The sequence below is a fragment of the Copadichromis virginalis genome, linkage group LG3, assembly GCF_057382275.1.
Source record: "Copadichromis virginalis isolate Kocher_CV1m ecotype Utaka linkage group LG3, C_Virginalis_male_GT1.1, whole genome shotgun sequence".
In the NCBI taxonomy this organism is placed as follows: domain Eukaryota; kingdom Metazoa; phylum Chordata; class Actinopteri; order Cichliformes; family Cichlidae; genus Copadichromis; species Copadichromis virginalis.
The window spans coordinates 36,776,999-36,788,326 of NC_140620.1; the positions used below are offsets into that span (position 1 = coordinate 36,776,999).

General features: G+C 41.7%; 1 protein-coding gene, 2 long non-coding RNA genes and 1 other non-coding gene across 4 annotated transcripts; 3 read left to right on the plus strand and 1 right to left on the minus strand.

Annotated features, from left to right (window-relative positions):
* Positions 1-5,836: 5,836 nt before the first annotated feature.
* LOC146714450 (uncharacterized) lies at positions 5,837-6,629 on the plus strand. The gene is made up of 2 exons (XR_014919302.1): positions 5,837-6,064; positions 6,248-6,629. It is a non-coding gene; the product is annotated as an uncharacterized LOC146714450 (long non-coding RNA).
* LOC146714451 (uncharacterized) lies at positions 6,247-8,913 on the minus strand. Its single transcript, XR_014919303.1, has 3 exons — positions 8,830-8,913; positions 7,567-7,661; positions 6,247-7,428 (listed from the first exon to the last, which is right to left on the minus strand). It is a non-coding gene; the product is annotated as an uncharacterized LOC146714451 (long non-coding RNA).
* An 809-nt stretch (positions 8,914-9,722) lies between these two features.
* On the plus strand, positions 9,723-10,933 carry LOC146714452 (prolyl-tRNA synthetase associated domain-containing protein 1-like). Its single transcript, XM_085440041.1, has 4 exons — positions 9,723-9,731; positions 9,948-10,073; positions 10,147-10,236; positions 10,322-10,933. Exons 1-4 carry the CDS (start codon positions 9,723-9,725, stop codon positions 10,532-10,534), a joined length of 438 nt encoding a protein of 145 aa, XP_085296167.1. The 3' UTR covers positions 10,535-10,933.
* A 314-nt stretch (positions 10,934-11,247) lies between these two features.
* trnat-agu (transfer RNA threonine (anticodon AGU)) lies at positions 11,248-11,321 on the plus strand. Its single transcript has one exon. It is a non-coding gene; the product is annotated as a tRNA-Thr (tRNA).
* Positions 11,322-11,328: the final 7 nt, after the last annotated feature.

Below are 11,328 nucleotides of genomic sequence, written 5' to 3' on the forward strand. Positions count from 1 at the left end.
CAAATACCGGAAATCAGTTTTTGGCAGACAATCACTTTTTGGCACAACACCGGCTCATTGAAACATTGCGGCAAAATGTTGAGGAAAAGCAACACATTTTTTAAATGGACTAACAATGAGGTGGAGTTGCTGCTGCGAGTAACACAAAAGTAAAAGGTTTGAAGAAAAGCTATCTGGAGCATGTACAAACTGATATTAATCTTTAATAGGGATGTGAAAATTGAGAGCAGACAAAACAACTGCTGTATAATGCCCTCCGCTATCTTTGTTAAATTGGTCACATGACTGCATCACATGACTAAAATGTGTCATTGTTTTCGAAAGTCTCCGTTTTCACTGTCCACACTGTGACGCAAATGCACCGTCTTCAAATTTATTCGTTTTCGAGAGCATTTTCAAAATGCTGTTTTTTTCCTTGGGGAAAACGCCATCCCAATGTGGACGGGAGGCCAAAACGGAGAGAAAACGATGTGGACGTAGCCTTACACAGCACTTTTCTAGTTTTAATGACTGTTAAAAGTTAAAACTGTGTAAATGTATGCATTTCAATAAAAAGACTGTAAGCAGAGGCCAGAGCTGGAGTCATCTGAGGTTGGGTGCAGAGCTTGCAGCTTGCAATTAAAAATAGGCTGACCTTTAACTATCTTGCTTCGTTCACGGTGATAAGTCTCTGAACCAGCGGGGCCTGCGAGTGCAGACCTAACACACCTTAATGAAAAGAAAAATGAAGTTCTGTAGGTTTTCCCATTTTGTGCAAGTTTATGAGGAATAAATATTTGGAGTTATCTCTGAACCTCCAGCCTTCAGAGCTAAGAACAGCTTAGGATCATGCTGCCCCCTGCTGGTGCAACTCTTTATCTGCTGTCAGTGAGGCTTGAGGTCTGTGGAATCAGAACGATGCCACCTTGAAACGAAACCGAAAAATGGATTGAAACCGAAAAAAAATATTGTAACTGAAATAAATGTACTGAAAAATCTTGTATTGAAACCGAAAAAAAAATGATAGTGAAAAACAATTAATTGAAACTGTAATTTTTTTGTTTTCGCTTACAATTTTTTTTTCGGTTTCAATCCATTTTTCGGTTTCAATCCACTTTTCGGTTTCAAACCATTTTTCAGTTTCACTCTGCTGGCACTGTTTTGGCGTACGGGGGCGCGCTGGGGGGCGGGGATTCAGACCCGCATGTATTTGCATATATTATAATGCTGACCAATGACTGGAGAAAACACTGACGACGCGGCTGCGGTCACGGACAAACTCGCACGTGTCTGTTCGGGAATGGCAGATGCCGAGAGGTCCAGCGTTTACATTACCGACTATTTCAAAGTGACAGCCTGAGGTGTTCTTCAGTAAATTGGACTACCGGACAGGAGGACCTGAGGCCCCACCGCATTATTTTTGGTAAGTTAAATGTGTTTGTAAGCTAATCCGTAATTTAGGTCCTTAGCTAGCTACCTAAGGACCTAGCTAGCTAAAATGAGCACTCGGCTGTCGGGGAAACATGTTTTGTAAAGTTCGTTTAGCTAACCCGTGCAGGTGAATGAATTTACCCTGACTAAAGAAATCAAGAGAAACGCACCGGGCTGCTTGGTGACTAACCACGGTTACTGTACTTTTATTATGAGTATTATACTGTAAGAGCAACGGGCTGGACTCTGCTTCTGCTCCTGTGCAGAGCTGATTATTAAATATGTGCAAACAGCAGCATGTTTTCTGAGCAGAGTGAAGCTGACCCCCCACCCACTTGAAACGTAAAGGCAAACAGGCGGAGCGGTTAGTGCTACGTTTGTGCAGATTTGTGCAGGTAAAATTAGCGTTTGTGCTGCTACGGTTTCCGAGATATTAAACTTTATTTTATAGGTCATTCAAAGGTCACCATCCCCCCCAGACTGCTCCAAAACAAACCAAAATGGTCTACTTTTTTAGTGCTACGTTTGTGCTGATTTGTGCAGGTAAAATTAGCGTTTGTAATGTAAAGGTCAAAAGGTCAACCAGCCCCCCCACATTACCCAAATCCAACAAAAGTGGTATCAAACGTTTGTGCTACGTTTGTGCTGGTTTGTGCTGCAGAAATTTTTGTTTGTGCCGTTATTATTTTAAAGATATTAACAAAAATTTCTAGAGGTCAACCAGCCCCCCCATATTAATGGAATCAAACAAAATTGATGTCAAACGTTTGTGCTGCAAAAATGCTTGTTTGTGCTGCTAACATTTTAAAATGTTTAATAAAATAACGTCTTGATGCGTGCTTAATCATCCAGGTAAGTAAATCCCAAAAGGTTGATTCTGTTCATCTGGACATTTTCAGTTGGAGAAACGTTTCGTCACTCATCCAAGTGACTTCTTCAGTCTCAGCTGACTGCAGGTTTCCCCAACCTTATAAACACCCGTGAGTGAAGTTGCCCCCCCTACCTTCTTCAAATCGAACAAAATTGATGTCAAACATTTGTCCTGCAAATTATTTTGTTTGTGCAGGTTATTTTTCCCTAATTTTATAAACAGTACATGTACAGTGAGAGAGAGATGTTACATCTGTCTTCACTTGCATCCCAGTCATAGAAGCGTTGGAGGTCGTTCTTAAGAGATTACAGGATCATCCCAACCTCAGCAACAGGACCACTCTCAGCACTGATCAGTCGTGTTTGCTTTTGGAACTGTGTCTTAATTCCACCTATTTTGCATAAGGGTCAGTACAGGCAGAAATCTAGGTGTGCCATGGGTTCCCACAGGCCCCTGCTCAAAGTCAACAAACCAGTTCGTAAGCAGGTACAGGTGTGGCCAGAAGGGTCCTCAGAGGGACTGCTTTTCCACCACAGGCCGCCACACACGACAACACCACAGACTTTCAGGAATATACAGAAACTGTCACTGCCTACATCCCAAAATGCATCGATGATGTCACAGAGACCAGGACTATCACTGTCTGGGCCAATCAGAAACCATGGCTCACAGGTCAGGTTTAAATGCTCCTAAAGTTGAAAAATGCAAGCCTTCAGAGCCGGAATTAGGTGAGTCTAAGAACAGCAAGGGCAAACCTGTCACGTGGCATCAGCTACAGCAAAGCTTCAGCAACAGCAGAGATACTTGGAGGCAGTGGCAAGGAATACAAACCATCACAGACTACAAGCCCACTCTACAGACCGTGGTGACACAATCCCCAGACAGTGTGTGGAGATCCCTCCACCATCATTACTGAACCCAAGAAGTCATCTATCTCCTGCTTTAAGGACTACCGTCCTGTCAAACTCACCTCCATCATTATTAAGTTAAGTGCTTTGAACGGTTAGTCATGCATCAAATCAAATTATCGCTTTCCCCCAACCTGGATCCATTTCAGTTCGCATACTGGTCAAAACGCTCAACCGATGATGGAATTTCAACTGCCCCTCACTCAGCCCTCACACATCTGAACACTAGAGACTCATATGTCAGAGTGCTGTTCATAGACTTCAGTTCAGCATTCAACACCATCATTCCCCAGCAACTCATTCACAAACTGGATCTGCTGGGGATCAGCACCTTGCTGTATAACGGGCTGCTAGATTTCTTGACAGGAAGACAGCAGACAGTACGGGTCAACAGCAACACCTCCAGCCCAAGAACACGGAATACGGGGGCTTCCCAAGGATGTGTGTTGAGCTCCCTTCTCTTCACTCTGCTGACCCACGACGAGATCTACTATAGGGGTGAAGTTAACCATCTGCCAGAGTGGTACAGCAACAACAACCTGTCCCTGAATGTGGAGAAGACCAACAGCGACTCTACTTCCTCTGCAAACTGAGAAGCACAAGAGATCCAACCCCCATTATGAGCACCTTTTACAGAGGCACAGTTGAGAGTATCCTCACCAGCTGCATCACTGTGTGGTATGACTCCTGCATTGGGTTCTGCAGGAAAAAATGACAACGGGTAGTGAGAGCAGCTGAGAGCATTGTGGGGACCTCTCTTGCCTCCCTCCCCAGGAGATCTACTGCACCTGCCTCATCTGGAAGGTCCTCTCCATTACAGGTGACTCCACTCATCCCTTCAACAGCGTCTTCAGTTTGCTGCCATCAGGAAGGATACTGAAGAGCCTCCGGGCCAGAACCAGCAGACTGAGAGACGGCTTCGTCCATTGGGCTGTCAGGATGCTGACCATCTCTGAATCGAGAAGGGGGGCCCAAGGGTACATCTTTCGCCATCCTACAATGCTGTGATTGTAGCCATTCCCCACTTTCTGTGAATGGTACTCATGGCCATTGATCAATAGGCTTTGATTAGTTGTCATTGATCAATGGTCATAAGAATTTGCATACTAACAATCATGGAATTAACCCCCCGGCACATTGTTCATTCAGTGGCGCTAGTTTCCTTCACTGTGCAAATGTACTGTTTATAAGGTTGGGGAAACCTGCAGTCAGCTGAGACTGAAGAAGTCACTTGGATGAGTGACGAAACGTTTCTCCAACTGAAAATGTCCAGATGAACAGAATCAACCTTTTGGGATTTACTTACCTGGATGATTAAGCACGCATCAAGACGTTATTTTATTAAACATTTTAAAATGTTAGCAGCACAAACAAGCATTTTTGCAGCACAAACCAGCACAAACGTTTGACATCAATTTTGTTTGATTCCATTAATATGGGGGGGCTGGTTGACCTCTAGAAATTTTTGTTAATATCTTTAAAATAATAACGGCACAAACAAATTTCTGCAGCACAAACGTTTGATACCACTTTTGTTGGATTTGGGTAATGTGGGGGGGCTGGTTGACCTTTTGACCTTTACATTACAAACGCTAATTTTACCTGCACAAATCAGCACAAACGTAGCACAGTTGATTGACACCCATTTTGTTTGATTTAATTAATGTGGGGGGGCTGGTTGACCTCTGATGACCTCTAGAAATTTTTGTTAATATCTTTAAAATAATAACGGCACAAACAAATTTCTGCAGCACAAACGTAGCACAAACGTTTGATACCACTTTTGTTGGATTTGGGTAATGTGGGGGGGCTGGTTGACCTTTTGACCTTTACATTTTCATTAATATCTTTAAAACAGAAGCAGCACAAACGAAAATTTTAGCAGCACAAACCAGCACAAACGTGGCACAGTTGATTGACACCCATTTTGTTTGATTTAATTAATGTGGGGGGGCTGGTTGACCTCTGATGACCTCTAGAAATTTTTATTAATATCTTTAAAATGATAGCAGAACAAACGAAAATCTTTGCAGCACAAACCAGCACAAACGTAGCACAAACGTTTGATACCACTTTTGTTGGATTTGGGTAATGTGGGGGGGCTGGTTGACCTTTTCATTTTCATTAATATCTCGGAAACAGAAGCAGCACAAACGCTAATTTTACCTGCACAAATCTGCACAAACGTAGCACTAAAAAAGTAGACCATTTTGGTTTGTTTTGGAGCAGTCTGGGGGGATGGTGACCTTTGAATGACCTATAAAATAAAGTTTAATATCTCGGAAACCGTAGCAGCACAAACGCTAATTTTACCTGCACAAATCTGCACAAACGTAGCACTAACCGCTCCGCCTGTTTGCCTTTACGTTTCAAGTGGGTGGGGGGTCAGCTTCACTCTGCTTGTTTTCTGTCGCTTTCCACATGTGGAAGGACATTAAAGCCAACTTTTAAATTCCCCTCATTAGTCAATAGCTACAGATTAAATAGCAAAGCCCGATACTTATGTACTGAAACCAACTACTTCCGCTTGTCAGCTTAAGTTAAAATGTAACATTTTTCCCCTGATTATTTTTTTAGCTTTTTTTTTTTTTTTTTTTTTTTTTTTTTTTGAGTTTGTTACAAATATTCAGGTTAAAAAACTGTCCAAATTATTTTTAATGAATTATGTTCACAAAGTCACATGTGCAGTACTCTGTACAGCTTGCATCCTTTAGGACAAATAATTTGAAACATTAATATTTCTTGTTCAATACTGAGCTGATAACACCTCTGTATGTTGTGACCAGGATGCAGTAGCAGACTGAACCTTGACTGAAACCTGCTCCATCATCTCATCTTTGCAGATGTCCATTTATAAAGCATCAACAACTCAAAGGTAAACATGATATTAGAAAATGTGTTAGTAAAGCCTTTAAAACAAATAAAAAAATAAACAGCTGTCGGCAGAACTGTAGGACTGAACAACTTCAGATCCCGAGTAGGATCAGCTGTATTTCAGATTTGAGAGATAAACTTTATATTTCAGTTTGTGATGATTCTGTTCTGTTTGTGGTTACAGGAGCTGTCCTCAGATTCAGACCTCAGCACCACCCAGTGACAGCAGACAGATCATCCTATATCTTCAATCTTTGTAGTAACTCCAAAATTAACTGAAGAAAACAGTACAAAGGTTAAAGTACCACATGTGCTGTCAGTGAAAGCTGCAGCTGTTTTATTGATCAATTTAAAGACAAAAAGTCACAAGGATCAATCACCCCTGTAACTGTGTCACTATACATCAGCATTAACAGTACCTCAGTTTGGTGTTTCAGAAAACTGCTGATCTCAGACCTGCACAACTTCTGTTTTAAACACTGAATGTACTCAGCTACATGAAGAGCACATGATGTTTTCTCTGACACAATTAAATAAAACCTGATTAAAGTCAAAGGTTGTTACTTGTATTTGAACTAAAAACTTGTGATCTGGAATTCTTTCACTGTTTTTTGACAATAGTGTGTTATTTATCATAAAGTAATTCAGAGTCATTCATACCAGAGTAACCAGTGAGCACAACATATTTAACTTTCTACAGGACTTAAAGCTATTACTATAGCTTATAGCTATTACTTAACTGCACTACTGTATAGTTCTGTGTAAATAATCATTCTGTACATATGATTTTTAATCCTACAACTGTTTATAATTTGTATAGTTCACATTTCTGTATAACTGTATATCTCAGATTTCTGTAGTTTTTCATATTTATATCCTGTACATAGCTTGTACTCACTACAGCCTGTACATACTTATAGTTATAGAATATTCACAACATACTTAATACCGTGTACATTGTAATGTACCATAATAGACCCATTTCTGTAATATACTTACATATCTATACTATTGCTAATATATATTGTAATATATCTATATCATGGCTAAAGCACTTCTGGATGGATGCAAACTGCATTTCGTTGCCCTGTACCTGTGCATGTGCAATGACAACAAAGTTGAATTCTATTCTATTATATTATGTAAAAGTCCAGACCCTCTGAGGATTATCTGAGTACTTCTAACATTACACAAAGCAAAGGTCTCCATCAGTGTTCATGAAATGCTGGGTTTATCCTTCTTGTGAGGGAGCTGCTGGTGAAGATCACGAGCCCTGCTTGATCCTGGCGACGAGTTTCAATCTTCCTGGTGTTTCTGAAATGATGCCTCCCACTGTGGGTCAACAGAGCTTCTGGCACAGGACAGCTGTAATGAAAGAAATTGAAGTTTTGGAAAAAAAAAAAAAAAATCTTGGAAATGCCCTAAATGTGAGAAGCAGATTTTGTATTTACTTTTCTTTTGCCAATCAAGATAAAGTATAATTTTCACCATACAATTACTAACCTTGTCATCTCCTGCACTGTCTGTTTTGGGCTCTGGGCTTGTCCTTCCCAGCGCTCATGAGACTGCTTTGCTGCACTGTGGTATGAGGTGCTAACCTGTTGACAGTGTTGGGAAGGTTAATTTTGAAATGTATTTCACCAAAGATTATAGAAGTAATGTATTCTGAATACTTTAAAACTACATGAATGTGCTATTGCTGTGTGATTTATTACTATTACTGAAGGCTACTCGCCATACCAACACCAACTAGATGTTAAAATCTTAATATAAATGAGTAACAGTAGGTGGACATTAGGTAAGGCTGCAGCGATCTCATATATAAAACTATTCCGCGCGTATATAAAACAGGTCAGCGGCTCCGAACCGTAGTAAAGGGACCTCTGGCTAATACCTCCGGTTCGTGTTAGGCTCGTAGCTGAAAACTAGCTTTACTTTGTTGTCTGGGTCAAGTTTGCTAGCGAGAGACAGAGAGGCGTTGAAAGGCTGCTTATTGTTTCGGAGGAAAACACGAACATGGTGTACAGTCGAGTCTTAACAGCTTACTTACAGCTGGGCTCGTCAGACACTCTTTTTGGCTGCAGTGGTTATTATTATATTTACATGCTTCCAGCTCCCGTTTCTGCTCCGTGACAGCTGTACTTTTCCTTTCTCTCCCTCCCTCGCTCACAGACACATAACGGGTATGGCAGTCCATTCTCCCTGCAGCACGGACTACACTGCCCATGAGGCTACATTGTTTAGGGCGATGCCTGTAACACTCTGCTATTGCCTTCATATTAAATCATTTTTGTATAATAATTTTTAGAGGCTCTTATTGCGTGTTTTGTTTGGGTTTCCACCGGTGTGGAATTACCAAAAATAGAGAGACCATAGCCTAACATATGAAACAGGTAAATACCGCCATGTAATCCATTTATTTCAACAAACTAACTGTATTCTCAATATCACCTATTGAACAGTAATTGTAACGGATACATTCTCATATTTTGTATTTTAAATACGTAACGCCGGTGCATGTATTATGTTACTGCCCAACACTGCCTGTTGAGATCCTGAGATCCGCTCCTAGAACACCGGCCTCCAACTCCTGAAGAGACACGGGTGTCCCTAAATTTAGCAAATATTAGCTTCAGGCTAGCTTGCTACGACGAATAGGCTAATACCAGCATTTTACCACAACTTCACCAGATGTAGCTAAAAAAACTAAACTAATGTCCAGCCCAGTGGGACAGCAAGAAAAGATGACAAAAATTGATTACTTACTTGCGGTTTGGAGGTTCAAGCTGAAATTGAAGCAGCCATTGAAAGACGGGAAGAGAGAAAGATGGCAGCTTGGTCAGCACTAGTGGCCTCTATAATTTATGCAAATACATGCGGGCCGGAAACCCCCCCCCCAGCGCGCCCCCGGACGCCAAAACAGTGCCAGCAGATTGAAACTGAAAAATGGATTGAAACCGAAAAATCGTCATTTGCACTTAGAAACATATAATCATATATGCTTAGAGGTATATAATCGTTTCCATATTGATAGAATGTCTCATCCTTAGTAGGTCTTTAAGACTCTGTGTACCATGAGATGGTAGGACGTACACTTCTTTTCCTGAGTGTTCTGGCATACCTCACACACATCCTAAGGTCATAAGAGAGATTGTATCTTCTCTCTCTGATATATACAGTGTTGGTCAAGTTACTTGAAAAAAGTAATCAGTAACTAATTACTGATTACTTCCCCAAAAAAGTAATCCCGTTACTTTACTGATTACTTATTTTCAAAAGTAATTAATTGCTTAGTTACTTAGTTACTTTTTTTTAACTTTTTTACACTCGCTTACTTCACTGTCATAAGACCTTCTCGCAAAAAATCACGGTTTTAGTAACGCAGAGTTCCTACGGGAAAGTAACGGTAATCTAATTACCGTTTTTGCAATAGTAATCCCTTACTTTACGCGTTACTTGAAAAAAGTAATCGGATTACAGTAATGCGTTAACGCGTAACTGCCCATCTCTGGATATATGCTATGGCAAACACATCTGTATCTGTTTAAGTAAAAGAGGCTTTTGTTTAGGGGAACTGCTGCACTCTCTGGCCCAGCTATCTTGGGAATCATTCACAGGGTCATATTCCTTGTGAATAGATAAACCTAACAACTCCAAAAATGAGTCCAGTGATCATCAGAACAAGAAATGAAGAACTGGATACAGCTACTGCAAATAAGGAAAAAGAACTGTTAACTTTAATAAACTGAACTGAACTTAGAAGCTGTTTTAATGTAGGAAACCAGGAAGAGTTGCAGGAGGCTTTGATGTTAGTAATACAGTGAGGTACTACATGCCCAGCTTCCACAAAGAACCCGCTCTCACCCACTTTCCTCCTCCTGCAGGTGTTCACGGTGGAGGAGATGATGCCTCACCTGCAGGGCGTGAATGGCGCCGTCACCAAGAACCTGTTCCTAAAGGACAAGAAGAAGAAGGGGCTGTGGCTGGTGTCGGCCCGCCATGACCGCCAGGTCAGCTCCTCCACATGACCTCTGACTTAAAAACTAAAGACTAACACCTCACTTCCTCTCGTTCCATCTGCAGGTGAACCTTAATGACCTCGCCAAGAAGCTTGGTGTTGAGAGTGGAAATCTGTGCTTCGCAGATGAGGCAGCCATGTTGGAAAAGCTGAAGGTAGGGAGGATCAAAACGGGGAGGGCCAATTATTGAGCTGGATTCACAGGTCACAGCTTTAGACTCCTCCTCCCCTCTCCTTCAGGTGGGTCAGGGCTGTGCGACGGCTCTTGCACTGCTCTTCAATCAGGGTCACAGCGTGAAGTTAGTCTTGGACCGGGACCTGGTGGAAGGAGGCCACAAGATGGTCTACTTCCACCCGATGACCAACGCTGCCATCATGGGGCTCAGACCGGACGACCTGCTGTGCTTCCTCAAGGAGACGGGACACGAGCCAATCGTGAAGTGCTTCGAGTAAAACGGACACCCGGGCCTGGTTTAAAAGCGACGCGAGGGCGGTCCTGGTCGGGCTGAGAGCAGGATACGGCCGTCTGCCGCCGAGGATCTTGAGAAGCTTCATGCTAGGCTCTAAGTGTAAAAACAAACATTTTAAAAACGTGTTTGTGTGGAGCGATGAAAATCTGCAACCTGAACATTAAACAGCTTCTCATGACATCTGAAGTTCACACGGACAAGCACACCGTTTGTCTTCTGTGCATCATTCGACGGTGGTGGTGGTCCTACTGCTCTTCACTAACAGCCTGTCATGTTTAGCAAAGTCTCCAAAATTAAAATTTATTCACTGAAATTTGACCCTGGATGTTATTTATTATCCTGCAAATGTAAAGCGAGAGAATAAAAAGCTTTGTCATCTCTGTTTGGTTTTAAATTAAGAGTTTATCAGAAATATGCTTTAATCTTTTGACCTTAACAAAAAGAAACAGCCTGTAAGAAGGTAAAACACGAGGGTCAAAGAGTTACTTATTTTAATAATTACACAGATAAGAATCAAGTTACATGGTTCTGACAGTATTTAAAGGGTTTGGTGAGTAACCAGGAGGCAAGCTAAGAATCCGCTTTAATTTTCAAGCACTATTTTCTGAATGCCAACAATAGTGCCCAAAAATTGAACTTGTCTCCTTCTGCAGTACCAGGTAAATCCAGGTAATATCGGGTTGCCTGACAGCAGGAGGCACTGTGGCTTAGCTGGTCAAAGCGCCTGTCTAGTAAACAGGAGATCCTGGGTTCAAATCCCAGCAGTGCCTTCCTGTT